At 46.2% G+C, this 27,596-nt stretch overlaps 6 protein-coding genes across 9 annotated transcripts; 1 reads left to right on the top strand and 5 right to left on the bottom strand.

The window, feature by feature from the left end:
* Positions 1-745: 745 nt before the first annotated feature.
* Positions 746-2,714, bottom strand: LOC133393213 (myelin transcription factor 1-like). Its single transcript, XM_061657005.1, has 3 exons — positions 2,349-2,714; positions 2,123-2,215; positions 746-2,033 (listed from the first exon to the last, which is right to left on the bottom strand). The coding sequence occupies exons 1-3, from the start codon at positions 2,431-2,433 to the stop codon at positions 1,045-1,047; spliced, it is 1,167 nt and encodes a 388-aa protein (XP_061512989.1). The 5' UTR covers positions 2,434-2,714; the 3' UTR covers positions 746-1,044.
* Positions 2,715-5,436: 2,722 nt separating this feature from the next.
* On the bottom strand, positions 5,437-6,718 carry LOC133393214 (uncharacterized). The gene is made up of 2 exons (XM_061657006.1): positions 6,160-6,718; positions 5,437-6,069 (listed from the first exon to the last, which is right to left on the bottom strand). The coding sequence occupies exons 1-2, from the start codon at positions 6,664-6,666 to the stop codon at positions 5,494-5,496; spliced, it is 1,083 nt and encodes a 360-aa protein (XP_061512990.1). The 5' UTR covers positions 6,667-6,718; the 3' UTR covers positions 5,437-5,493.
* A 1,275-nt stretch (positions 6,719-7,993) lies between these two features.
* Positions 7,994-12,014, bottom strand: LOC3291461 (prominin-1). Of its 3 annotated transcripts, none has more exons than XM_061657003.1 (7): positions 11,868-12,014; positions 11,645-11,798; positions 11,499-11,569; positions 11,189-11,424; positions 9,093-11,108; positions 8,904-8,960; positions 7,994-8,279 (listed from the first exon to the last, which is right to left on the bottom strand). In XM_061657003.1, the coding sequence occupies exons 1-7, from the start codon at positions 11,868-11,870 to the stop codon at positions 8,099-8,101; spliced, it is 2,718 nt and encodes a 905-aa protein (XP_061512987.1). In that variant the 5' UTR covers positions 11,871-12,014; the 3' UTR covers positions 7,994-8,098. The 3 variants fall into 3 exon arrangements, with proteins under 3 accessions (XP_061512987.1, XP_061512988.1, XP_552285.2); XM_061657004.1 differs by having other exon boundaries at positions 11,499-11,554; XM_552285.4 differs by having other exon boundaries at positions 8,137-8,667; positions 11,868-12,012.
* Positions 12,015-13,806: 1,792 nt separating this feature from the next.
* LOC1280718 (caspase-1) lies at positions 13,807-15,043 on the bottom strand. Its single transcript, XM_320580.5, has 2 exons — positions 14,907-15,043; positions 13,807-14,830 (listed from the first exon to the last, which is right to left on the bottom strand). The coding sequence occupies exons 1-2, from the start codon at positions 14,948-14,950 to the stop codon at positions 13,996-13,998; spliced, it is 879 nt and encodes a 292-aa protein (XP_320580.5). The 5' UTR covers positions 14,951-15,043; the 3' UTR covers positions 13,807-13,995.
* Positions 15,044-15,669: 626 nt separating this feature from the next.
* LOC1280719 (caspase-1) lies at positions 15,670-17,527 on the top strand. Of its 2 annotated transcripts, none has more exons than XM_061657008.1 (2): positions 15,670-16,598; positions 16,668-17,527. In XM_061657008.1, exons 1-2 carry the CDS (start codon positions 16,537-16,539, stop codon positions 17,485-17,487), a joined length of 882 nt encoding a protein of 293 aa, XP_061512992.1. In that variant the 5' UTR covers positions 15,670-16,536; the 3' UTR covers positions 17,488-17,527. The 2 variants fall into 2 exon arrangements, with proteins under 2 accessions (XP_061512992.1, XP_061512991.1); XM_061657007.1 differs by having other exon boundaries at positions 15,672-16,598; positions 16,665-17,527.
* Positions 17,528-26,463: 8,936 nt separating this feature from the next.
* LOC1280720 (caspase-3) lies at positions 26,464-27,532 on the bottom strand. Its single transcript, XM_320582.2, has one exon. It carries the CDS (start codon positions 27,324-27,326, stop codon positions 26,565-26,567), a length of 762 nt encoding a protein of 253 aa, XP_320582.2. The 5' UTR covers positions 27,327-27,532; the 3' UTR covers positions 26,464-26,564.
* Between the last annotated feature and the right edge of the window lie 64 nt (positions 27,533-27,596).

The following is a 27,596-nucleotide window of genomic DNA, read 5'->3' as shown; positions in this document are numbered from 1 at the left end:
TTGGCCAACTATGTATCGAGAAGTACGCGGTGATCACCTTCACGAGAAGGCGAGTACCCCTTCGATATGATTACGCACTACGTAGCTCCATACTTGAGCGTAAAAGCGGTCCCAGGGATCTTGGAGTGCTCCTTGATGCGAAGTTGAGCTTCCATGGCCAGCTTGACGACGTCGTAACCAAGAGGAATCAGCTGCTAGGCTTGCTTAAACATCTTACGCGTGAAATAAACGATCCTACTTCGTGTAAGATGTTGTACTGTACGTTGGTACGATCGGTAGTACGCGTCTGTTGTATGGTGGCCAATTTGAACAATAAATAAACAAATAAATCATTATGAGGAGTATTTGTTGAATATTCAGATTTGTACGTTTTGCGAAAAACTCGTTATAAGGGTTACTCGTTGTGAGGGGTTCCACTGTATTTAAGTATCTGCCACCGGTATTGCGCTCCGTCTTTTTTACATCATTCAAACGGATTCTCTCGCCCTCTTCGTCATCTTCGTTTCTTGTCGTGTCGTGATCAGCGAGTCGTAGTGATCAGCCAAGGTTGCTAAAAGCCCTTGTTGACCGGAACCTTGAACAATGGGTTCTTAAATATAGTTTTCTTGTGGTGGAACTGTATTGAATGATATTTAGTAAATGTTTTTGTTAATTAATTATTGCTAGTTGAAAATTTTCAATTACAAAACATCAAAATAAATAAATTATTAAAAGAAGCACAACAAAATTATACAATTTGCACACAAATAACACTTATAGTTTATTCGACAGCGATCGCATTGCACTTAATGTTTCGAAGGATGAGTTTTTACAACATTCATAACACCTAATAATAAAAGCCTTACACTAACCTTACCTAACCTTAACCTTAACCACTAACGCTAACGTTTCTGTACGATTTGTTTGAATTTTAATGCTGCTGCACTGGCGAACCCACACGATATGCTCCACACATCTTTTGCAGATTCGCTCCCATCGCACTCAACAGGCATCGATCACTGATCCTTTCACTGATGAAGACATCAATCGATATCTACCGCAAGGCTAGTAATCCTCATAGCTGCTGTGAAGCGTCGCCGAAGGTTTCATTCGGTGGGCAAGATGGTGTTGCTGTTGCTTCTGCCGCCGCTGCTGTGCTGCTCTGTGCCGGGCCGCCAACAGCAACAGTTCGTTGAAGGAAGGATTCTCGAAATCTTGCATGCTCGTTCGCAACAGCCCGTTAACGAGATGCCCATCATCATCCTCTTCATATTCTTCAGTATCATCATCATCATCATCATCATCGTCGTCATCGTCTCCGAGCACACCCATGTAGTCGGGTTCGTCGTCTAAATACTCGGACGAATCCTCACCAAGCGCTGCAGTGTCGTCGTCCTCTTCATCGTCTTCCTCCTCCAGGCTGGGATTTCCAATCTGTGCCTGAATGGCGGCCAAAATCTTTGCCTCCATCTCGGGGTCCTCCTCCTCGTCCTCCTCCTCGTGCACCTCCTCCTTCGCTTTCTGTTTTGTGGGCGATTGTTTGGGTTTGGCGATCGCACGTTTGTAGCGTGGCAGTTCGATTGTGACGCGAATCGAATCGCTAGACAGTTGCTTCGTACGCACATCGGCACTTCTTAGCCGGGGTTCATTTCGGCGTGCTTGGGTGGCCTTGCGTTTGCTGGCACTGGTGTGCTTCGTTTGGCGTTGGTAGTACTTTTGCACGATCGTGGCAGCCATGTGCAGCACTCGCTGTGAGGGAGCTTCCCGGGAAGCGTAAGTTGCAGGCGGCGGAATGGAGTTGTGTTGAGGATCGTTGGTTTTGGGATTTGACGTTTGACGTATTTCGGGTGAGGCTAGCAGTGCGGTAAGAATTGCATTGCGAGGCTGGCCCCGATACCGGTGGGACTCTTCAACGACCAGCTCCCAGATGCTGCCGTAGATGTGCTCGAACGCGTCCTGCTCGAGGGATGACAGAGCGTTTGCCTTCATGAAGCTGATAACCATGGGAAGTAGCCGAAGCACTTCCAGCTCATCGAAAGTATCCATTGTTAGTTCTGTTGGTGATAAGAACAATTTACTATTAGATAATCGCTCTAGAAGACTTCGATTCATTGCGTATTGATCTTTGTTTAATGATCTTTACCTTTAGCGTCACGAATAACTCCTTCCGCTACAAGCCGTGTCCGAAATTCGTTTAAAACCTGCAACGTCGCTGTATCGGTGGATGCAGTGTGATCTATTGATAAAAAGTTGAACATGATTTTCATTAGAAATTGTGTAAAAAGATGAGCACATTTCTTAAAGAGAAACGCTTCCGTTGCTGCTTGTTGTGCACTTCCGATTCTCAGATCTTCTCCAAGAACACGTACCTATTGCATAGCTGGAGACGTTTGTAGGCACTAGCATCAAACACACCACCATTACAATCCTCGAATACACAATTGATAGCACCATTGTCTTTCGTTTGATAATAGTTCCGCAATTCGCAAATATACTCAAATTCACTGGCTTATTGTCACGTAACGTTTGATCGTGCTTTAGAATTGCCTCATCGTTTCACTGCACTCACTCGCTGGTTGGTTCGTTGTTGGATGAAATCTCAAGTGCAACTGATAGTGACAGACCGGTGCACAACCAGTCTTAAATATCCGTGTCGAGATCGATTTGCTACCCATTCGCCCATTTCAACCTGTCGCTCGTGCCGCTCGCTCCGTTTCACCGCACTAATTGAGGAGCCACAAACGGTGCAGGATGTCTCCCGTGCCTCGTGCTGTCTCGCTGTCCCGCATTCGTCCTTGTGCTGTGATCCTTGCTCTCTTTCATTCCTTCGTGCTGCTCGGTGCTACGTGCTTGATCCGCGCTTGAGGTAGTCGTCAACGTTGTCGTCGTCGTCGTCGTCGTCGTCTCCACTACGCTCTAGGGGCTGTCCACAGTCTGCCCCCGGAGGTATCGGCCTCTGTGTTGCGGATGGATGTGTGTCTGCGCGTCTGCAGCCGTACGGACATGACCGTCCCCGGAAATGGACGGGGCGCCGGGCTCGTGTTCGCTGCGATACGGAGAAAGAGAGCGAGCGAGAGTAACACGGCGAGCGCACTTCCTGTGCAAAGGAACATGTCGCACCCTTTTTTTTTGTTGTTGTTGCTTTGGTGTGTTTTTTGTTGAGTGGTTTGCTTTAAGCCATAGCAAAAGCTTTGGGTTTTTTGTTTATGGTTAACGAAACCATTAATTATGGCACCGATCAGGATCGGTTTGTGGAATGTTTGATTAGTTTGGGCCGGTGCAGGATTGCGTTGCGCTTGTGACACTGTGCTAATGGCGCTAAAAGGCTTTTGGCCGGACGAATGGCGTCAAACAGTCAGTCAGTCAGTCACTCAGTCAGTCAGTCCGTCGCAACGGTGGTACGAAGTGAAAGGGGTAGCAGAGATAAACAAACACCCATATGGTGTGATGGGTGATCGTCGGGACGCATCAGTGCGGGATGGCATTTTCCCAAAAGGAAGCACATCATTAAACGATAAGAGTGATCGTTTGATGCTTATTCGGAATTTGAAATGGTGGATGTCTAGCGTTTCAACGGTTGAACGGGTTTTTTAACGGAATATTTTGTCTTGCGTCATTTAACTTTGATAGCAGAAGACTGTTAAATGACAGCCTATTTTACAGTGGGTTAAATACAATTGTATTAAATAAGTGTTTTGGTATTATATTTATATAATAAATATAAGGATATAAGGACATAAGGAAAGGATAAATGTATCCTTTCGACATTTGTCTGTTAAAAGTCAGGACAGCGTCGGCATGAACATATTTTGAACGTACAACTTCTACAAGACCTCCAATTCTGACTACTTTATCATTCCAGTGCGGATCATTATAGTACTTGTTGTTTAGGAAAGGTTTAGTTTTATCATTCAAAAATAATGATAATTAAAATAATGAAAATAAGATAACAAGATCACTGATATCATCCATTTTTAAGATAAATAATTAAATACTGGCTGATTCTAATGTCATATAGCTCACTTTTCACAATCTCGGAAGCATTATCAATTGATGTTTTGCACATAAAAAACTTTTATTTGTTAAATTTGAAGATTTGTTAAATTTGAAGAGGACATTTTAATTCGTGTATTTCTGTATCCCATCCCGAAATATCTTTAATAAATTATTAAGTAGAATTACATGCGTAGTTGAGTAAATAAAAAAAAATGTTTTTATTATGTTTTTAGGATTAGAAATTATGCTTATTTAATGTTTAAATTTAATTCATTCAATGCAATATTCCAATAGGTAAAGTCGGAATGTCAAAGAATGATGTATTTTTTACAATACCTGCCAAACAATTACATATAAAAAGGCTGTTTGTAGACAAAAAAAACCCTTAAAGCCATTTTTATAAAAGTGGCACACTCGAACTAATGCGAAAGTAGTAAACCCTCTACAGACGTGCTTAATTATTAAGGCTACGGCAGACGCGGAGACGTAATTAGTGTCAATAGCAAAAACGAAAGTTTATACCCGGTAAAAAACACGCCACCCGGCCAAGCGATAACCGCAAATGGGTGTTCTTTTTTTGTCTTCTTTCGTTCCACCGGTTCAGCCAATTCATTATGCCAACACGAAAAGCACAAAGAGACACACACATACACACACACAGTCAGCACAGGCAGCACCAGCCAAGTTCCCAGGACCGTGCGTCCACCGTTCATTTACCCCCCCCAAAGGATGCGAATGAACTGTCTCGGGGAAAAACCCCAGTCATCGGCAGTGCGTGCCCACCGCGACCGTTCAGCGAGTGCTACGCCCCTTCCCCTCCTCGTCCTACCCGGCCACTGCACTGGCTGGCAAGGTTCAATTGATGGTACGAACGGGCCAGCAACAATGTTGCGCCACCGCTAGCCCCGGCGCGACGCCCGTTCAGTACGGGCAACCCGTTCTCCTTCTCGCGCCAGGGTCCTTCGGGGCCCACTCCGGGCAAGGATAATCGCTAGAAGATGCTAGAGCCAAAACAAAGAGCCAAACAACAAGTGCAGTGGCAGTGGCTAAAGGTGCAGCAATCTGTGCGTTGGCTTTTATTACCCACCACTTGAAAACAGTCCAGCCCACAAACAAGTGTTGTCGCACTAGGGTAGGGTAGAGGCGAAACGGCAATGGCCGTATGGCTGCACCCCGGGACGAACAAATTAGAGCCACCGGGATGCGGGGTGCCTATCCCTTGTGCGATGGATCGAGACATAAAAATATCATTTTCCCTGGTACGCAGCAGGTGGATTATGGCACCGACGCATAATGCGACACTTTGCGCCCGAACGGGCCATTGTTGCGCTTTTATGTACAGGCGTTACGTAAGCGTCATTACGATTCGCACATTAGCAGGTCGCACGTCTGTTACGGAGGGGGAGGAAGGGGAGTACCGAGTACCCGCAGAGTCCAGACGGTTCAGATAGATCGGAAGTGTCGAGAATGAAGGATGGTGGTTTTTATTGAGAAAATGAGTCGTTTCGCTGGGTGCGCTCAGTGAGCGGGAGGTGCGATCGGCAGAAACCCTAGCTGCCGGTTCGAGCTTTCCTGTGCGACGGTACCGTAATAATCCTGCCAATGATCGGCCCGGCTTGGCTGGAACGCTGCCAGGGGGAAATCTTGGGTGCTCGCTGCCGTCGTCAGCTCGATCGCGGACAGATCGGCCAGGCTGTGCTGGTGCGTGTAATAGGACGCTGGTATCATTGGCTGGGTTACGTAATTGAGCTCGGATTGAACGATCGACGCCGGGGTGGCTGGTTCGGGATCTTCGGAAACGGGCGCATGATGATCGGTCGGTGTATTAGTAGCGGAGACATCGGGATCGTTACTCGCGGTCGGTTCGGTGGGCGCTAGCACCGTTGGCGTATCGTTCGTGGTGGTTGTTTCCTCAACCGTTTCCACGTTAACATCCTCATTTGGTTCTGCGTCCGCTCGCAGTGTGCTGCGTATCGTTCTCGGAGGACTCACCTTCGGACGGGATCGCCTTTTAACGGTTGTAGAACTCTTTTTAGAAGCGAGCTTTTGTTTTCTTCCTCTCGGAAGCTCTAATTCATCGGCTGCAATCGTTTCCTAAAATGAACAATTATGAAAGATTAAACGATTGACCCAAAAAAAGCAGTTCGTCGCTTGCCGTGTCGTTGCAGTCTTTCCAATACTCACTGAACCGTTCGAGGCGCTCGGCACGGGATCGGAAAAGATGGTCGGACGCGGTTCAATCCCACCCGGTGCGGACCCGTAGTGGGATGGTCCGGTGTGGGGAAAGTGCACGGGGAACGGTATAACGGCCATCGTTTCAAATTCGGCTCCGGGCGGTCGGAAAGGAATCTTTATGTTGATGGACGATCCACCGGTCCAGTAGGGTGAGCTGTAACCGTATGCTCCGTAGAATGCGTCGAGCGCGGCAGGATGGCCAACGTCAATCTTGACGAACCCTGAGCGTCGCGGACGATCGTTATCATCGTCAAGGGAATCCACCAGCGTAAGGCCCGTAAGCAGACCAAGCAACCCTAGAAAGCGTCCTTCTCGGCGGCTCGATTTTAGTTTTGTAGGTTGTTCTGCACTCGTCGGTAGATGGATTGCTTTGCGATCGGTTGATTCAATTGCTAGTATACACTCGGTTAGCACCAGCGCAGCTATCAGAAAAACGTACAACCTACAGTGCCGCATGGTTGTATCACGCGTTTTACTCCGTTGACAAATTGAAACTGAAGCACCGGGCGCATCTGGACGGCCTTTTTGAAGTCAGCATATTGCGTGAGGTGAGCAAAAAGCAAAAAGGGAAAGTATTTTCATTTTTCCCGCATGCTGTACGGGAAGCAAGCTAGGGGCATTGCATTGGATCGCCCGCAGATGATGCGGTATGTTGTTGTGTGTTATCTGCTAACAGGTAGAGCGCATGCATGACAGTGTGCTGTGGTGTTGAAATAAACCAACAGTGATAACGATGAGTCGCTGTGCGAGAGGTAAACTGTTTTCATGCGACAAAGTACAAACATTTTCTGTGGTCGATTGTTTTGTTATTTTTCATAATTTACTGATAAAAAATAAGCTATAATAAGCTAAACATAAGTGTATAATGGATTGAAGTGTGGTAAATGCCATGGATAATTATATCTTTCATGTGAAATATTTCAAAGTACAATAATCCAATAGGAAATCAACTATTTGTTCTTAAAATATTAATATTTATTCTTACTTGAATATGTGCTTGGTAGGGCTCATCGCTATATTACGTAACGCTCGTAGTGAGGGAGGGAAGAGCGTATTTTTCAGAGTTAATTAAATCAGTGCTCTCTTATTAATTATTATATAATTATTATCTCGCTTCTGAGTGTTTAAATCTTAAGCCTACGGTGGATGGCAAAAAATTGCACGAATAAGATTCGCCGGACACTGCTCGATTTTCCGTTGCCATGGAAAACGGTGATTTTGACAGGAGTTTTCAAGCAGAAATCGTTTAGTCGAAACGCGTCTATTGATTCACTCGGTGCTCCTTTATGGAAATGAGTCTTGGACCATTCAAGTGGAGGATGCAAAAGCTCTGGGTGTGTTTGAGCGACGCATTCTCCGGATCATCTTTGGCGGTGTGTTCGAGAATGAAGTATGGAAGAGATGGTTAAACCACGAGCTTGTTGAGGTGTACGGTGAACCGAGCATCATGACGGTGGTGAAGGCTGGCAGGATACGATGGCTGGGGCATCTTATGAGGATGCCGGACTCATGCCCCACCAAGAAGGTGTTCGACAGCGATCCCCAGTTCGGCATAAGGCGCAGGGAAGCACAGCGAACTCGATGGCTGGATGAGGTGAAGCGACACTTATCGAAGATCGAGTGTCTACATGCATGGGAGGCTGCAGCCAGGCACCGAGCATTCTGGAGAATAATTGTTGACCGGACCATGTCACGTCGACGTGCTGTTTGTTTGACGAATGATTTGTTTAGTAAATTTCGGATTAACAAATTAAAAACTAATTGAAAACAAAATTTTCACTCATTCTCGAACTAAAATAATCGCGCTTTATGTACGAACAAATCGAAAGGTAAATATTATTCACAGATATTAACAGCGTTTGCGCCATCCGTCGCCTCGCCGGGTCCGCTAGATTAAGCTTTCCCGGTAGTTGGTCGGGTCGCCGCTTTCGTACCGCAACTCGATGTACTCAATTACGACCGCCCCCTCTTCGGTGCCGTCCTCCTCACCGCTGCCGGTTGCCGTGTAGTGTGAAAGCTCCTCGTCCGTGCTCGACTCTGCCATTGCGTTAACATGCACCGAGACGGATCTTCGCGTAGCCCGCGTATGCGCATTTCGATCGGGTCGGGTAGGAACGGGAGGAGAGAAAGAGAAATGCAAGCGTATCTTTCGCGCGCCTGTCTGTGTTTGCGTATGTGTGTGTGTGTTTGTGTTGGGAATGGTTCGCCCCTATGGCCACCCTGAATATTTTCATGTACTGCACGCAAATTGAGGGTTCGGAAAATGGCAGTGTGCACGTGGCTTAAACTTAGATTCTAGTTCACCACTCGGAGGAGATTTCGCTGGGAGATTCATGTGGTTATGAGACGATTTTCAGGTAGCAGGAATGGAATATTCGTACGATAATTTAAACACATCTCGCGGGAATCGATTACCAATTAGATCTGTCTATGTCCGGCATAACACTGACGGTGGATCTGGTAGGAGACGGTGGTGGTAGTTACGATAGAACGGGTCAATTTCGGTGGTCCCGCGTTTGCCAATTCGGGGTTACGTGAATGATGATGGTGTGTCGTAATGGAAGGCAGAAGGGATGAAGGTAGAAATGTTTCGGTTAGTATTCTTCTCTCGGCAGGTTTGCAGCGACGATGTAAGCAAGCGCTAAGGAGAGGTCACAAGAAGTAGGGCATTGCTGTTAGGCAGGGTAACTTACCGTTGCGTCGACCAGTGGCTGGATTCTCGCTGATCCTCACGTACGGAAGCTCGTGCACTGCAACGAGAACAAGACGCAATAATATGCTACAAAACAATACTCTTGATGGTGCTATACTGTTTCTGGGACTGTTCTCAGAACTTTCTCCGAGCCGTGAAGCTAACAGAGGATTTCTGAAGATGTACTCACTTGTACCGATGGCTGTTGGAATGTTGCAGTTTGGTCGACAGTATCTCGAGCCGCCTGTAGGTGGAGGAAAGCATTAACGACAGTGGCGTCGCCACAGCCCACAGAAACAGGCACAGAAACGCCGAAAACCATAGCCCATTCATGGGATCCATAATGTGGTGACAGAACAGCATGCGCATCGCATCGAAGATGTCGAACAGAGGTCGACAGCTTGCGCATCGATCGTTCAGCACCATGGTCGTGTAGTTCCGGTAAGCGTCCAGGTGGCCACGCAACCTTGCCCGGTAGGTGTCGCTACGGTTGTAGCACACCTCAGCCGCGTCCGTGTCGAGGAAGGACTGCGCGTTTCGCAGGTGCGTCAAGCTTTTATTAACCTGCGCGGCCCACGGCGATAGCTGCAGCTCGAGCGCGGTTAGATGGTACACGATGTCACCGCGCAACTGTTCGAGCGGTGCCAGCAGCGAGAGCTGCAAGCGCTTGGCCCGCGACCCAAGTGTGGTCATGCGGCTCGAGGTGGCCACATCCTGGATCTGGGCCGATACGCGCTGCAGCTGATCGATGAACGTGAGCACATCCTTGTCGGGCGAGAGTTGTGTCAGCTCGATGCGCGTGCTCGTCATGTTGAGGTCCGAGTCGTACAGCATATCCTCCAGTATGCCCTGGATGCGTACGGTAAACCCAAGAAATGGTTCCTCGCTAGCGCCCACACTCTCAATCGCTCGCTCAAGCTCGGGCCGCTTGCGGTGCTCTATTTTCGCGGACAGATTGAGCAGTGAATCGAGCTGAAAGGTGCCGTACGAGCCACGACCCTGTTCACACTCGTTCAGCGCTTTCGAGAGCGATATCTGTACTGGCTGTGACCATCGTGCATCGGCCGGAGCAGCCTGTCGCAGCAGCTCCCCGATGATCCCATACTGTGGTTCGGTTGGGTAAATCAGTCCCGGTTTGTCGATCAGCTTCTGCAGCACAGTGTAGTCCGGCTCGTTGTACAGCGGATGGCAGATGAACAGCTGCCCATGAGCGCCCAGCAACATCTCCATCATCGTGAATCCAGACAGCGCTAAGCTTGCAATACAGATGCAAACAGCGCCGAGGATGAGCGTGATGCCCGCCTTATTGTCCGCGTGACAGCAGCCACAGCTAAGCGCGCTCAGCAGAATGAGCGTCACGAGCAGCGTCATGATGGTGGTCGCGAGTCCGGCCAACCACAAGATCGCACCAATCTCACGGTACCGATCGAAGAACGAGTCGGAGAAGTTTGCCGTCCGATTCACCTGTCCCACCAGCTCACCGATCGTTTGCGACAGCACGCTTACAGTCGCTTCCGTATCGTTGCTCAGCTCCTCCAGGCGCTCCTCCACCAGATCTGCCTGATCTTCGGTAGCATTGCGCACCTCTCCAGCATAGTTGCGGAAGGTAGCCCTTGCCAGCGTAAGCTCCTGCGACAACGCATGCATGCTACTGTTCCGACTCGCCTCACCCATCGCCATCAGCTTGGCAAGCGTGCGATCCGCCTGCAGCTTCCGAATACGGTCGATCAGCCCCGTGTCCTCGAAGTTCCTGATGCGCAGCGTATCACAAAGCGGCCGATCGCGAAACGTGCACTGGCGCTGCAGCACCGTCAGCTGTATCTGCAGCTCGTCCAGCCGATACTCCGCCTCGTACGAGATCTTGGCCGCCCGGGCCAGTGCATCCTGCAGCAGATGGATACGGCGCGACAGGTTGCTGCTGCTCGTGCTAATCTCAATGATCGACTCGAAGATGATGTCGATGCCGGTAAACAGTGCGAGATGGTGCTGAATCGGTTCGCCCAGCAGCTTGTCGACGGCTTCGAGATCGTCCCTTATGCGCTCGGTCGCGGTGGCAAGTCCTTGCGCGATGACGAACCGCATTTGCGATTCGGCATCGCGCAGATACGTGGCCGCATCGAGCAATGAAGACCGCACGACGGTGGGCGTGTGATCGACGGCCGAGGCAATCTGTTCGTTCGTCACAAACATTGCTATGACACCGGCACTGGGAAAAGAGGCGACGAGAGAGATTGCGATTATTGATTGATTCACCCGCTCGACACACCAACAGAAAAAACAACCTACATCAGCAGCAGTATGACGACCTGGAGCATTAGACCGAGGAAACTTTTGCGACAGTGCAGAGACTCCTCGAGCGATAGCTCCTCCGCCTGTATGATGGCATCGACGGTTGGGCCGGGATTCAGATCATCGTCCGGTTCCTTCGCACATCCCCAGGCGATCGTGTAGCAGAGCGGTATGAGCGAGATCAGGAAAAAGATCGCTATCAGACAGATGTAGCCCGACTCAACCTTGAGGGCCTGCAAAAGGGGAAAGGGGAGAATTTTCAAACGATCAGTTTTGGCGCCACGTCAGTTTTAGAAGCAGTACTCACCTCCAGTATCAGCTGCAGAAAGGACACCTTCGTGTGGAATGCATCGCGCAGCAGCTCTAGAATGCAGTAGACTTTTATTCAACACTTATGACCCGACCCAACCCGCCGTACCGTTGGCGGGGAAGTATGCAGCATGGTGGTCTTACCTACTGGCAGATCGTACGGCGTAATGTAGGACAGAAAGGTGGACAGATAGGTGAAGACGAACGAGCCGTGGTAGAGTCCGAGCGTCGGTATGATGTAGCTGTCGGTGGCGACTGGTTCCGGATAGTCGTGTGGTATGGTGGTGACCGATTGCTCCTAAATAATAAAAAAAACCGCCCAGATAACGTATGTACCTGCTGGGCGGGCTATGACTCATCTACCTACCATGGCTTGCTTTTGCGGTAGCCCCGAAGTGTATTTGCAATCAAACGTCCGCGGCAGTTGTGTGTGTGCGGGTCGATCTCATCTCAGCTCCACTTGAAACACAGACAGGCTTCCCTAGCAATGTGTCACCGATGACGTACTGTCGGCCCAAGCGAACATGATAAGATATCTGTTTTTTTGCCACAACCCCGAACGAACGATAAAGATTCAATTATTACGTGGTTCTGAGAAATGTTTACATGATTTCGCTTTATTCAGGTGAACGATGACGAACATTGGTGTGGCTGAACTCCTTCAAGGCTAATCTGTTTGATACGGTAGCCGTCCTATGTTTCAATTGCACGAAACTTCATGAAATAATGGTTCAGTTTAAAGAATTCCTTAATACGTTCTGTTTTGAGGGAATTTTAAAAGTTTCAATAGTCATATTTGCGTGTCCTCAGACGTTTGCCTATGCTATTCAACGTGCACCAGCGACACAAAATGCTATGCTCAATGCGTAAGGCTTCTTGAAGTGTAACTCTACACTGGACTAGAACTTGGATGCGACTGCGTTCAAGTAACAACTGAATACTCACTGTTCATTTAAGCACTCAATGCTGCATAGCACATACACATACACAGGCCAATGGCTAAACACGTGAAAAGGCAGAAACACAGCAAGACTTCTTCTATGCAGCGGGAATTATTTCTTGCTTGAAACCCTTCGGTTGATGTCTGGAATTTTGATGTTTATTATCAGGAACGACTTAACAACATGCCCGTCATGGGTTCAAGCCCCGAATAGACCGTGCTCCCATACGTAGGACTGACTATCCTGCTATGGTAACAATAAGTCACTGAAAGCCAAGCTCACTTCACTAGTGGGTACAGGCAGGCCTTGACCGACAGCGGTTGTTGTGCCAAAGAAGAAGAAGATTATCAGTTTTAGCTTTTCAATAATCTAAATATTTCCGTAAAAGTCCACACAATATTACGCTACATGCTTAAAACGACCTACTGGCTCCAAAACACCCTTATCAGTGCAACGCGGTATATCCATTACACCATAACTGCAAGACACGTACAACACGGCAAGACTTAGCAATCGGCTTTAGCCTATCTAATAACACAACCTCAGTTTACAGTTTAAAAAAAAAATGGTTTGAATATGAAAATGCCCAGAACCAAAACTCCCGGCTAACCGACACCTACTTCCAGTACACACACTGTCTGCAAGCGCCAGTACCTTGGACACTACCCGCGGCTCCCCAACTCTATGATCGATGACTGCTTTTGGCACTGGTGATACATTTAACCTGTCTTGAAGGGGCTTTCTTTAGCGGAAGCCAGCTAATGTGTACCCTACGCCCCAAAAAAGTGTCAAGACCTCAAAAGCTTACAATTGATAAACGGTCCGCTTGCTGACACGTCGACAAGAGCTGGCGTTAATTAGATTACGTTCACGGTGCGGTTTTATTGATTCCGCGGCGGTAGCAAAATTCGCTCGCAGCTGGGCTTGGTACGACGGGGGTTTCAAAAGTCAAACAAACGGAAAACGAATCGAATAAAAACCCCGCGGAAGACTTAATGCAAAGATATCTGAAACAGGGCACTGGAAAATGAAGGATTACTTTGAACAGCTTCACACACGGCTCACACTGACAGCTCCAAACGTACAGCAAACGACCACACACTACCACCGTGTGTACTACTTCCACCGAACCGGAACGGCCGCACGTGCCGAAAGCTGCCTGTATACTGACGACCAACACCGGACGGACGGACGGTGTGAAGTTTGGATGCGCTTACGCATGTCTTCACGAAGGATCACGATTGGGCCGCTTGTTCGGGTACGCAGGTGTGTTGCTTTTGCACGTGCAGTGCACGATACGGACCTGATCCAGGAAACGGGTGTTACGCACTCATTGGAAACACATAAACACACGCACATTATTAGTTTTTAGTGTGGTAGCAGCAGAAAACGCTTGCCATCATGGAGCACTTTATTCCTGAGTAGAACATTGTATACAAAAAAAACGATTAAAATAATACACTCACACAAAGGAAGAGAGACTTCAGCAATGGTCGAGTATGCGTGCAGTATGTTGGTTGAGTATCCGGAGTCACGTTTTAACAAGCCGGCACTTTATTTGCGTGGGAAGTAGAGCGCCTTCGTAAGCATCGACACGACACAGGGCATCTGTTTCTTTCCATCCATTTGTTCGTTGCCCGGCACGTTCGATTCATACAGATAGGCCACCCGGCGCGACACAGAAGTGAGCAGCTGAAGCAACTCCTTCCGATGGGCGTGCTGGTTCAGCTCGATGCTGAGCGACTGTATGAACCAGGAACCGTGGGTCGGATTGCGCCACGAGTAGTGTCCATCGAAGGCTGAGTACATTACCAGCACGTCGGCCATCGTAGGAATTACGCAAGTCCGTTGGCTAGACGACGAAAGTGCATCGACGGTGTCCGTGGCTATCTTTGTCAATTTAACGCCCTTGTCAAATTTGGTGCCCCGGCAGGCTTGTACGAAGAACAGCTTCGGTTTGCCGATCAGTGTTTTACACGCATCGCCAACAAAGGGTTCCCACAGCTCGGCAATCTGGTACTGCTTATCGGCGGCATACAGCGAACCGTCCTGACCGTGCGTCATCATCACCAGTACGAAACAATCGCTCTCTGTGTGGTCCTCTTTGGCAACTTCGTCCAGCTTGGCAAGCAGTTCTTGCTTTTTCAAGTCGTTAAATACTCGCACATCAAAACTGAGCTGCAGCAGTTCCTTTTTAATTTCGTCGCGATCCTTGTTGCTTCCTTCGCGCTTAGCATTGGACTCAAAGTTCACGTGGTTGAAAATCAATGCCGTCCCACGGTTTCGATGAGATGTGTCGTAATTTTCTTCCTGTACTGCCGCCAGTGCGTGCGGTGAGCTGACGACGGATCCCCTGTGAGCACGTGCTGGTGGTTCTGTCGGCGATGGCCTTAAAAAAGAAGAAGATTTTGTTTTTATTCAATCCTAGAATGGCATAGAAGCTGCGCGTTTCGTTACAAACTTACGAGCTAAACGGCTTCACGTCAATCTCATCCGGAGCGGTATCCATCGTGACGGAGGGGACACAAAGTGTTCACTTTCTGCCAGCCTTTGCTGCCGAACTGAAGGGTTTTTGGATTTGCGCTGCCCACCTCATGGCTCGCATCACTATCATGCGATAAGGCTTATCAATACGACCCTTCTTTGTTTTGCTTCCCTTTTTCCCCTTCTTGTGTTCATTATGGTACGAGGAATCAAAAAATTTTATCAGAGGCCTCGGATCGAAGATTCGCAATACCGGGGGTCTACGCTTCATTAAGCTTTATGACTGGACCGGAATGTGCTCGGGTTCTCGGGTTTTTGTCATTTTTATGAGTGTGTGTTTTATACTCGTATTTGTAATGTATGATGGCTACCTACCATTACATACCAAGAGAAAACAGTAGGGTGAGCTTTGGATCATTATCTCATAGTTTGGAATAACTAACGTCACAGGATCTTTATGATATACTTCTTTATCTTCTTATTTGGAGCAAAACCCGGTGCTGGTTGAAGCCTGCCTTAGACACTAATGGGCAGTTGAGCCCCAGTGGCGGATCTAACGGTAGGCGGACTAGGCGGTCGCCTGGGGCCCCGCCAATTTAGGGGCCCCGTAGATCGCCATTCTATAGTATGCCGTATGAACAGAGTACTAGCGACAAGGGCCCCCGGTAGGGTGGCCGTTGGGGCCCCGAGGCTGGTGTACTGTTCAATATCCCAACAAGTTTAGTGCCACTACCCCCCCTCCCCCCGGCACAACAACATTTACCATTTACAGGAGCCTCGACTCGTCTTTCCGCCTAGGGCCCCCGATACCCTTAATCCGCCACTGTTGAGCCCTAATGAGCATATAAGGGACCCGGAAACGGGTCGTTATCATTTCTGCTCGTTAAAGATGCGATCTATTTAATACAATCGAATGTTGCGTACAGTGCGATAGATATTCTTTGGTGCTTTGGTTAAGGTAATAATATCTTTATTGTAATGATTCATTTTGCATGTTCATATTACATCCGTATGCTTTCGACTATTCCACGAATGATATTTCTGACACATTCTGTTGGTTGTTGTTTGTTCACGATTGTTCTGTACGCAGGAAGAAACTTTAATAAATCATCATCATTAAATAAGATATCATAAATAAGTGTGCCAACAGTTGAAAAAAGCACTAAGTCTTCCGCTACACCCTGTGTTCAGCGAATGTGAAATGTTTCATTGTTTGAATTTGAAACGTTTTCGATGTAAGTTCGTTCTGAGTTGGTTGAAATCATTCACTTTCTACAGAAGCAGTCTATTTTTTTTCAAGCATTATATAGTAACTATTGTTGATTATATAGTGGATTACTAATGTGTGAATTATAAGCAATTGATGCCCTGATGTGAATTATGATTTTTGTAAATAAAAATACGATTACTTCGCCATAAATCAAGGCCTGCTTTTCATTTGTTTGAGACGTTTAATGACTGCTGAACTGAAATTTGATTTGATAAGACCTATCGTAAAGATAAACCTGGAATTTCATTGAGTAGGTGGTACGGTACGAATTGAGTCTCACGTTAGTCTGTCACGGAACGTCAACAGTGAATATGTTTAATAGTCAGTTTGTGCTTTAGAAAATGGACTCCTCCGCTTTTCCTTCTGGGTCATCTGATGAGTTGGACTCAAAATCGGTACAATTGTGAGTATGATTTTAAATTGAGCATAACGAGCAATGTGTAACAGAGTTTTTTTCTATCCATTCTAGAAGTAGTGCAGCAGCGACGCATCCCACTGAAGGTTTTGCTAATGCCGCACCGGTAGGAATTGACGAGTGCTACGACACAAGTAATGCTAGGCGTGGCATTGCGCTTATCATCAATCAGGTGAACTTTAGCAGCATGGCAGTGCGCGACGGTAGCAGTAAGGATCGCACCGATATTAGCACGGTATTGCAACGAATCGGATTCGAGGTGCGTGTGATGGACGATCCGAACAGAAAGCAACTACTTTCCGCGCTCAAGCAGCTTGCCGGTGAGGATCACTCGCACAGCGACTGTCTAGTGGTGGTGGTGATGACGCACGGCAAAGAAAATAATCTACTGTACGCTTCCGATAAGTCATACGAAGCGAACCAGTTGTGGGAACCGTTCATTGGCGACGCCTGTCCATCGTTGATCGGTAAGCCGAAGTTGTTTTTCGTACAGGCCTGCCGAGGCAAGAAGCTTGATGAAGGCGTTATTCAAGCAACCATAAGCATAGATTCCGTCGATACGCAATCGTCACCGGGCTCGATGCGATACGTTATTCCGGCCATGGCAGACCTGCTGGTCATGTACTCCACGTACGATGGCCACTACTCGTGGCGCAATCCGAGCAAGGGGTCTTGGTTCATCCAATCGCTCTGTGCCGAGCTTGGGGCGAGTGCCCATTGCAAGGAGCTGCTGCACATACTGACTGCCGTTTCTCGCCGGGTAGCGTATCACTATCAGTCGAACGTTCCGGACAATGCCAAAATAGATGCAAAGAAGCAGATGCCCTGTATGGTGTCCATGTTAACCAAGCTGCTCTATTTGACGCCAAAAAAATAGGAGAAACACCATAATAAAGACCGAAAAGTCTGCTTTCGAATGACATGTCCATCATGATGGTGTGGCATGAAATATCGTAAAATGTAGCCTCTCTGTTTTCATAATGTAGAAATTAGAAATTCGAATTTGTATATACCTCACACATACACCTTGACATCCTTACACATACACCTTTTCTATATGTACATCTTGTTTGTGCGATCACACCTAGGTTTAAGTATCTCAGGCAATACTGTCAAATAGAGATGTCATTCGTGATTGAGCGCTAAAACAGAAAACACGCAATTCTTCAGCCTTCAGTTAATTCTTCCGAAATTAAGAAAGATTACAATTCAGAAGTGGGATAAACCGTTTGTGCCGAAAAATGCTTACAAAAGAGGAACTTCTTTGTGCTTTGGAAGTTGCTAACATCGAAGTGCCTCCGAAAGCAACTTTACCACAACTACGCATGTTGTACGAGCAAAGTGTACCGAAAAACAAAATGGAGGAACAATCAACCCAGAATTTCATTCCTCAAAGAGTGTGTGCAGATGAAGACGAAGTGACGAACAATGGAAACCACGTTGCAGCAGCCGCCATCTTGATGAAAGACAAAGCTGCTCCGACATCTTCGACGCAAGGTGCTTCATTCGACGCAACTTCTCATCAATTGGAATTAATGGCGCTACGAGCAAAAATTATGGAAATGGAACAGCGGCAGACGTTTACGGATGGTCGATTGGTTCATCCCGAGGAGTTGAAACATTTGATACCGGAATTTTCTGACGGCCTCGGTATCAATAAGTGGATCAATACGATTCGCTACAATAGCGAATTATATGGATGGCAGGATCGCACGATGCTTTTATATGCAGGCAGTCGGTTGACTGGAGCAGCAAGCGAATGGTACAATGGCTTCCGTAACACTTTGAAGACATTCGACGAATTCGCTGACACAATTAAAAAGGCTTTTCCTGATCGCTGTAACGAAGCCGTTATTCATAGCCAATTAGCATCGGTCTACAAGAAAATTTCTGAGTCGTACACAAGCTATGTATACCGAGTAAATGCGCTGGGAATGTCAGGCCACGTGAGTGAGGAGGCTATCATAACTTATGTCATCAGAGGACTTTCTCGTGACCCTCTCTATGATAGCCTTGTGACCAAGGATTACCGCGATATTTACGACCTGATTGACAACATTAAGCGATATGAATCCCATCTTCTGTTGCGCAAAAACCCAGAACGCCGCAGCCCATCTCACATCAACACCATTTCCCCGAGACCGATTCCACCAAGACAAACGACGACAGAACCTCTTCGATGTTATAACTGCTCGAATCATGGACATCATTCATCGCAATGCACACAACCTCGCCGAGCTCCGGGTTCCTGTTTCCGATGTGGTAGCACATCACATGTCATTCGCAACTGTCCTGTCCCAGATAGACGTCAACTAACGGTTGCTGCGGTACAGGGCAACGACAATGAAACAGCGCATCTAGATTCTGGGGAAAATGGAAACTTCGTTCAACTTGAGGCCTATCAGGAGGTAAGTGTAGCTTTTAAGAGAAACAATGTTTGGAGCCCAGGGTTAATTATAACATCTCTTTTTGATTCCGGTAGCTCTAAAAGCTTCATAAATGAAGCCATTGTTCCGGTTACAAAACTAAGCGCTCCCCAACCAAGTGGATTTCGAGGAATAGGAAATGTGAATTTACAAACTCTTGGAACAGTACAGCTAAAACTTAGTTTTCGTAATCAAACATTCATTCACAATTTCTATATTTTACCAAAAAGCTACATGTCCCTATCCATGATAGTAGGGAGAGATTTGTTATCAGAATTTAACATCACACTCGCTCAATTCCGTAAACATTACAGCAAACTTATGCTGATGAATTTAAATAAAGATAAAATTCTGAACTTAAAAAAACCGGGTTTTTACCATAAGCTCCAAACGTTGGGTCTTTTACGTAGTTCGATCCAGGCTCCCTTACCAGAGGTATGCAAAGATTCGAAATTGTCCGATCCCAATATTTCTTCAAAATTCATTTCGATATCAGACAAATCTGAACATAAACAACAATATGACACAACTTTTTCTGAAATGTGTTCTATAAATATTAGCGATGAGGCTAGCACTATAAATGTTGGAGAACATCTTTCTAAAGAACAAGGCATTGCTTTAAGATCAATAGTGTCCAATAATTACATTAATTTTCCGGATAAACATATAATACCATCTGCTCATAAAATGCGAATTAGCTTAACTCATGATACTCCTATTTTCACAAAGCCTAGACGACTTTCTTTCGATGAAAGGAATAAAGTAAAAGTCATTGTGAAGGATTTATTAGAGAAAAATATAATAAGACCCAGTAACTCTCCTTATGCTTCCGCACTGGTACTCGTTAGGAAGAAAAATGGCGAAATTCGTAAGTGTGTCGACTTACTTACTTACTTATCCGGCGCTACAACCGCTTTGCGGTCTTGGCCTGCCTCAGAAGTGTCCGAAACCGCTCACGGTCTCGCGCCTTCGTCTGCCAGTCCGTTATCCCGGCCTTAATGGCGGACGCCTCCACGCCATCTTGCCACCTCAATTTGGGCCTACCACGCCTCCTCTGTCCTTGTGGACGGCCTAAAAAGACTTTACGGGCTGGGTCGTCCGTTTCCATGCGTATAACATGGCCAGCCCACCGGAGCCTGGCGAGCTTTATACGCTGTACGACAGTGAGGTCGCCGTACATCTCGTATAGCTCGTCATTATAGCGGCTCCTCCATTGTCCTTCCACACATACGGGGCCAAGTATCCTTCTGAGCATCTTCCTCTCGAACGCGGCTAAGAGGGTTTCGTCAGATTTGGACAGTGTCCATGTCTCAGAGGCGTATGTGAGTACTGGTACTATATAGGTACTATATAGTCCCAGCTTCGTCCGTCGCGACAGGTTCTTTGAGGTGAACTGCTTTTTCAGGCTGTAGAATGACCGGTTGGCAGCCAGCATCCTTGCGCGCAACTCAACTTCCATGCTGTTGTCGTTGCTGACCTTTGACCCAAGATAGGTGAATTGTGGGACGACTTCAAAAGTGCGTTCACCTATCTGCACGTCACGCCTACGTAGATTCTGATTATTTGTTGGCGGGCCCGCTGATGTTGCCACCATCAGTTTGGTCTTTGCCTCGTTTATCTGCAATCCGAGGTTCTCTGCCGCCTGCTCAATCCCTTGGTAGGCTTCTGCTACATAGGAGAGCCGCAGACCAATGATGTCTATATCATCAGCGTATGCCAGGATCTGGGTTGACTTATAGAAGATGGTTCCCGTAGTCTCCACCCTCGAGTCACGGATGGCTCTCTCTAGCGCCAAGTTGAATAGGAGACAGGCAAGCCCGTCCCCCTGGCGCAGACCCTTGGTGGTAGCAAAAGGTCCTGAGAGTTTTCCATCCACCCTAACCTGGCATGTGACGTTGGTCATAGTCATTCTAACTAGCCTTATCAGTTTGGCCGGGATTCCAAAAGAGCTCATAGCGTCGTACAGTTTTACCCTGGCTATGCTATCGTATGCGGCTTTGAAGTCTATGAAGAGATGGTATGTGTCGTTTTTGTATTCAGCCATCTTCTCCAAGATCTGCCGCATGGTGAAGATCTGATCAGTGGTTGATTTTCCGTTTCGGAATCCTCTTTGATAGTTTCCTACTATCTCTTCGACGTGCGGGACAAGGCGATCCTGAAGGATCAGGGAGAATATTTTATAGGCGGTATTCAACACCGTAATACCCCTGTAGTTGTTGCAGTCCAACCTATCTCCCTTCTTGTATATGGGGTAGATGATGCCGAGATTCCAATCACAAGGCATCGATTCGCTATCCCACACCTCAGTAACAATTTGATGAATCTCGTTTTCTAGTCGTGCACCTCCATTCTTGACCAGTTCGGCTGCAATTCCGTCGGTTCCGGGTGCCTTGTTATTTTTCAGCCGACGGATAGCCTTTCGTGTTTCTTCTATGCTAGGTGGCAGTAGCATGACATTATCTGCTAGTGGCGCTTCTAGCTGTTCGCTAAACTGGTCATTGAGTAATTCATCAAAGTACTGAGCCCACCGCGAGAGGACCTCTGGCTGGTTACTGACCAGATCTCCATCCTTGTTGCGACAGCAGGTTACCTTAGGTACAACGTTGTTTCGGTGACCTGCTATCGCTTGGTAAAACTTTCGTGTCGGTCCGTACGCCTCTCTGGTTTGCTCGAGTTCCCGCATGTTTTGCTCTTCCAAAGCATGCTTCTTGGAGCGGTGAACTCGTTTCTCTTCGCGTCTAAGCCGTGAATATTCCTCTGCGCATGCCCGCGTTCTATGCCGTTGCTGCATTGCTCGGTATGCAGTATTCTTACGTTCGGTCACTTGTCTGCATTCATCGTCGAACCAGCCAGATTTGGTGTTGCCACGACGTGGTGGGAGTATATTTCTTGCACAGTTTATTATTTTTGTTTTTAGAGCGTTCCACCTCTCGCTCGTAGTTTCGTATCTGTCTTCTGGTAGTAGAGACTCTTCTAAAGCGGTTTTGAATTCCTGTTGGACAGCAATGTCCCTTAGAGAGTCCGTGTTGAGCCGAGCCTGCGTGTTTTCTCCGCCCCCATTGGTGCGGGGGCGGGCGATTCTACAACGTATCACTAAGCCAACCAAGTAGTGATCGGAATCGATATTGGCTCCTCGATATGTTCTGACATTTAACAGACTCGACTGTCGTCGGCGGCTTATTAACACGTGGTCGATCTGGTTGAAGGATTCTCCACCCGGGTGCGCCCATGTAATCTTGTGGATTTTTTTGCGCGCAAATTTGGTACTTCCTACAACCAGATTGTTCGCTGCGGCGAACTGGACCAATCTACTACCATTATCATTACTGTGCTCATGCAGACTGTGACAGCCAGTGTATTGGCGGTACATTGGCTCCCTACCGACTTTTGCGTTGAAGTCCCCCAGGATGATTATGAGGTCATGCCTGGGGCACGCATCTACAATTCTAGCGAGGCGGCCGTAAAACAGGTCCTTCTCCTCTTCCTCTTTATCTTCGGTAGGGGCGTGAACGTTTATGAGGCTTATATTAAAGAATTTGCCTCGCATGCGCAGGGTGCATAGCCTATCGTTTATAGCCTTGAAATCCATGATTGCGGGTTTCAACCGGGGACCTACGGCGAAACCCGTTCCGAGCACGCGGTGGCGGTCGTGACAGCTGTAATATATGTCGTAGCAATGCTTACCACGCCTGTTGTGCACACCGTTCCCTAGCCACCGAATCTCTTGTAAAGCTACGAGGTCCATGCTCAGTGTGGCTAGGGGATCATCAAGTTTTTTCAAGGCTCCGGCTTCGCTTAGAGTGCGTACGTTCCATGAGCCCATTTTCAGAGTAGTCCGGGGGCATTGCGTATGGTCGGTATCATGATGTCCGTTTCGAAAATTTCTGTGGCTTTCCGTAGTCATTGATTCATGGGACTGGGTGACTGGCCCCGCGCCCACGTGACCGTTTTGTTTAGCGTCGGGTTGCCCCCCCGACGTTCAGGCACCCAGTTTCCCGGGATACCCACCCCCCTCCTGGTTCGCCATGTGCCACCATCCGCCCAAGGGGTTGGGTCAAGCCCGTGTACCCAAGCTTGGATATGTGGTGACACATGTTACCACTCTGCACGACGAGGACGTGTCGGAATAGGAGTTGGATGGGAGAGCCTGTATTATCCCTCAATGGGGCTTCGGATCCCATCCCATTACAGAGCAAAATAAAGTAAAGTAAAGTAATAAAGTAATAAAGTAACAATCCGCGACAACTACCCGCTTCCACTCATAGAGACGTGCCTAGAACACTTGGGCAATAAAAAATTCTTTACGTTACTAGACCTAAAGAGTGGTTTTCATCAAGTGGCAATGGACGAGGATTCAATTAAATTCACAGCGTTTGTTACTCCAGACGGCCAGTACGAGTACACGCGTATGCCCTTCGGATTAAAAAACGCGCCAGCTGAATTTCAGCGTTTCATTAATACAATTTTGCGGAAATTCATCGAGAATGAAAAGCTGGTTGTATACATTGACGACATTCTCATAGCTTCTCAAGACTTTAAAGAACATCTTGAAATAGTTAGTGAAGTTTTGCATACTCTACGAAATAATGGGTTGGAGCTACGGCTTGATAAATGTAAGTTTGCTTACGATGAATTGGATTACTTAGGATACAAGGCCAATCATTCAGGTATATGTCCTAGCGATAATCATGTAAAAATTATCAAAAACTATCCTGTTCCTCAGAACACAAAACAGGTACAACAATGTTTAGGTCTTTTTTCGTTTTTCCGGAGGTTTGTTCCACATTTCTCTAGTATTGCAAAACCACTTACTAATCTTTTGAAAAACAATGTTCCATTTATTTTTGATGATGACTGTAAAAAAGCATTTGAAACACTCCGAGATAAATTGATAGTAGCTCCGGTGCTTGCCATATACGACCCTAAACGCGAAACTGAACTTCACTGTGACGCAAGTTCGATAGCTTTTGGTTCTGTGCTTTTGCAAAAACAGGATGATGGTAGATATCACCCTATTTCGTATTTTTCCAAAACCACTTCGGCTGATGAAGCTAAATTGCACAGCTACGAGCTTGAAACATTGGCCGTTATATATGCGCTCAAACGTTTCCATACCTATGTACACGGCATTCCAATAAAGATAGTGACTGATTGTAATTCTCTGGTAGAAACGCTTAAAAATAGAAATTCGTCCGCAAAGATAGCACGTTGGTCACTGTTCCTGGAGAATTATAATTACATTATTCAACATCGCCCTGGACTAGCAATGAGTCATGTAGACGCATTAAGCCGACTGGAACATTTGGCTGCCTTCGATGATGTTGATATTGACTTCCAAATACGTGTAGCTCAGGCTAGGGATCCGCTTATCCAAACTCTGAAAAAAGAGTTAGAGACGACGGATGTCGAAGGTTACCAATTACAAGACGGTATTGTATTCAAACGATCACCTTCTAATAGGCTAAAATTATACGTGCCAACAGAAATGGTTAATAATCTGATACGATCAATACACGAACAAATAGGTCATTTGGGAGCCGAAAAATGTTGCAACCAAATAGATCAGAATTATTGGTTTCCTAACAGAAAAACACGGATAATAAACTTTATAAATAACTGCTTGAAGTGCATTATTCACTCTGCTCCATCTAGAGTAAATAATCGGAACCTTCATAGCATCCAAAAAGAACCTTACCCATTTGATACCTTGCACATTGACCATTTTGGACCGCTACCTACATCATCTTTAAAGAAAAAATACTTATTGGTAGTAATAGACGCATTTACGAAATTCGTTAAATTGTATCCAACAACTTCCACTAGTACAAAAGAGGTGTGCAATGCTCTAAAACAATATTTCTCTTACTACAGTCGACCTAAAAGAATAATTAGCGATCGAGGTACATGCTTTACTTCAGCCGCATTTTCCAATTTCCTTTCTTCTCGCGGAATTAGCCATGTGTTGAATGCCACAGGATCACCACAAGCTAATGGTCAAGTGGAAAGGGTCAATCGCATTATTCGTCCCATATTGAGCAAATTATCAAATCAGACCGACCATGTAGATTGGGTGACCCATTTGCTATCTACAGAATACGCTCTTAATAATACCATTCATTCGTCCACTCGTTTTTCCCCTTCTATGCTATTGTTTGGTGTTAACCAACGAGGCCCTTCAGTAGATATATTGACCGAATATTTAGAAGACAAAAACAAAGCATTTTCAGATTTAGAAACTATACGTGCAGAAGCATCATTCAATATTTTAAAATCACAACAAAATAATGAGAAACAACATGCTAAACACCATCGCCCTGCTCCCGTATTCAATGAAGGAGAGTTTGTTGTAATTAAAAATGTAGATAACACACCAAATTCAAACAAAAAACTCATTGCCAGATATAAAGGTCCATACGTTATCCACAAACGTTTACCTAATGACAGATATGTTATACGTGATATCGATGGAATACAAATGACGCAAATACCATATGATGGAGTGTTGGAGTCGGACAAGTTGAGAAGATGGATAGTGCCTCTGGGGGGAGCTTGATCGGAATATGTTCATAAAGCTACACTTAAGATTAAGGGTAGGGCTATACATATGCAGGAAAAATTGAGGTCAATTTCTCGTCAGGATGGCCGAGCTGTAGAAATTAGAAATTCGAATTTGTATATACCTCACACATACACCTTGACATCCTTACACATACACCTTTTCTATATGTACATCTTGTTTGTGCGATCACACCTAGGTTTAAGTATCTCAGGCAATACTGTCAAATAGAGATGTCATTCGTGATTGAGCGCTAAAACAGAAAACACGCAATTCTTCAGCCTTCAGTTAATTCTTCCGAAATTAAGAAAGATTACAATAACATTCAGGGAAATGGTCCAGGAACTAAAGTTGTAATATCTGTAAGAATTCCCAGGGATCATGAGATTTTTTACTAATACCTTCAATGTATTTGGAACTATCACGGATATCTTCGGCAAGGCCACAGGAATGGTAAGATAATCTGGAGGTGTCAGAGGAGTTCTTCTATCTTAGAACGATGATAAATTCGAGTAATTATATCATCAGCGGAATCCAGGAACGTATTTTTCCAGGGAATAAATAATAACTTGATCCATAAATACATTCTTTTTTCTGTCCATTGCTTAAGGTTTTTGTTGTTTTTTATCCATTCAGCTTGTTCCATTGCAGAATAGATTATGATAATGCCGTCACTGAACATGACAAGAGGTTTTTGGTGGCCTGTTTCCAAGAAATTTCATGCGTAAGCAATTAAAGCGATTTCAGAAATGATATCAGTCAAAGAAAGATATCGCGCTAAACGTAGTGATATAAAACGGGAAGAGGTTATCAAAAGTGTAAAGGGGGTACATTTGCCTAGAAATTTAGAGTGTGCCATATTCCAAAAATGTATTTCTACTGGACGCATCTTTTGTTAAAATAAAATAAGAAAACCACTTATATTGCATGTTTTATTCCAACTGTATTTGAACTTCCAACTATTCTGCTACACTATTTGTCCACAAAGTAGAATGCTTTCGTTAGCATTGAATTAATTGACGGTATTTGTTTCAGCACACCGGTACATTTTACCATATTCACTTCACTTTCCATCAGAAAAGATCGAACCGATACAAGATAGGACACGTGAGTCAGCAAGGTGAGAAGATCCTTCCCGGCAATGTTGGCACCCAACACTTGGCAAAGTGACTGTATGAACCAGGACCCTTCCTCCTTGTCACGGTACGAAACGTATTGATCGTAGGATGAGTACATCACCAATAGATCCGCATACATTGGTATTTCGACGCAAATTGGTTTCTCTGGAGACGGTACCGCATCTACCGCAGCCCCGCCAACTAGATAGTCATGCTTATTACCGCGACAGGATTGAATGAACACAAGCTTCGGTTTCCCGATCAGCGAGGGACAGCCGTTCCCTACAAAATCAGTCCACAGTTCGTCAATATGCATTTCACCTCTTCGCAACGTGATCTTATCATTATTTCCGTGTGCCATCGCCACAATTACTAGACAGTCGCTTTTGGTGTGATCCTCTTTGCTCACATTGCGCAGCGCATCTCTGATCTCGTGCTTTGTTTTATCGCAGAACGTACGCACATCACACTTCAGCCTTTGCAGCACAGTCTCTACCGCTTCGAGGTCCTTTTCCCAACCATCTCGATTTTCACTATCATTTATGACCACTGCTATGCCACGGTTGGGATGATTCGTTTTGTACGACTGCAGCTCGAGCTCGAGCAGTGAATCCATCACTTCCAAGCAACTACCTGCTACCGTGTGTGAACACCGATTGTGAACGGCGACGAACAGTTTTTATTTCCTGCCGCTTTTCTTTTTATCAGTGTTCTTTTTTGTTTTAAATTGATAAGACCATCGATGAGTACAGTGGCAGCAATTAGTATCAGCGCTACACCTTTTCAAGCAAATATTGGTATTTGACAAATAATTGAAAATTAAGTATGCAATATATGTCAAAATATGAAAAATTCCAACAGCTTTATTTAAATGTTGTTTTACCGA

This window comes from Anopheles gambiae, chromosome 3, assembly GCF_943734735.2.
Source record: "Anopheles gambiae chromosome 3, idAnoGambNW_F1_1, whole genome shotgun sequence".
NCBI classification, from domain to species: domain Eukaryota; kingdom Metazoa; phylum Arthropoda; class Insecta; order Diptera; family Culicidae; genus Anopheles; species Anopheles gambiae.
Note: the sequence above shows the minus strand (reverse complement) of the source record. Positions and strands in the feature narration are given on the sequence as shown.

Bases quoted from the DNA above. Each gene is read 5' to 3' on its own strand.
- LOC1280719 (XM_061657007.1), top strand. From the start codon at position 16,537: ATGGACTCCTCCGCTTTTCCTTCTGGGTCATCTGATGAGTTGGACTCA. The intron at 16,599-16,664 runs GTGAGTATGATT...TATCCATTCTAG, and splicing joins GACTCAAAATCGGTACAATT to AAGTAGTGCAGCAGCGACGC.
- LOC3291461 (XM_061657003.1), bottom strand. The intron at 11,570-11,644 runs GTAAGACCACCA...GTTGAATAAAAG, and splicing joins GCCGTACGATCTGCCAGTAG to TCTACTGCATTCTAGAGCTG. The intron at 11,109-11,188 runs GTAGGTTGTTTT...CTCTTTTCCCAG, and splicing joins GTCGTCATACTGCTGCTGAT to TGCCGGTGTCATAGCAATGT.
- LOC1280718 (XM_320580.5), bottom strand. From the start codon at position 14,950: ATGGATACCGCTCCGGATGAGATTGACGTGAAGCCGTTTAGCTC. The intron at 14,831-14,906 runs GTAAGTTTGTAA...TTCTTTTTTAAG, and splicing joins GACGTGAAGCCGTTTAGCTC to GCCATCGCCGACAGAACCAC.
- LOC133393213 (XM_061657005.1), bottom strand. From the start codon at position 2,433: ATGGTGCTATCAATTGTGTATTCGAGGATTGTAATGGTGGTGTGTTTG. The intron at 2,216-2,348 runs GTACGTGTTCTT...TTTTATCAATAG, and splicing joins CGTCTCCAGCTATGCAATAG to ATCACACTGCATCCACCGAT. The intron at 2,034-2,122 runs GTAAAGATCATT...TATCACCAACAG, and splicing joins AGTTATTCGTGACGCTAAAG to AACTAACAATGGATACTTTC.
- LOC133393214 (XM_061657006.1), bottom strand. From the start codon at position 6,666: ATGCGGCACTGTAGGTTGTACGTTTTTCTGATAGCTGCGCTGGTGCTA. The intron at 6,070-6,159 runs GTGAGTATTGGA...TGTTCATTTTAG, and splicing joins CGAGCGCCTCGAACGGTTCA to GAAACGATTGCAGCCGATGA.
- LOC1280720 (XM_320582.2), bottom strand. From the start codon at position 27,326: ATGGATTCACTGCTCGAGCTCGAGCTGCAGTCGTACAAAACGAATCAT.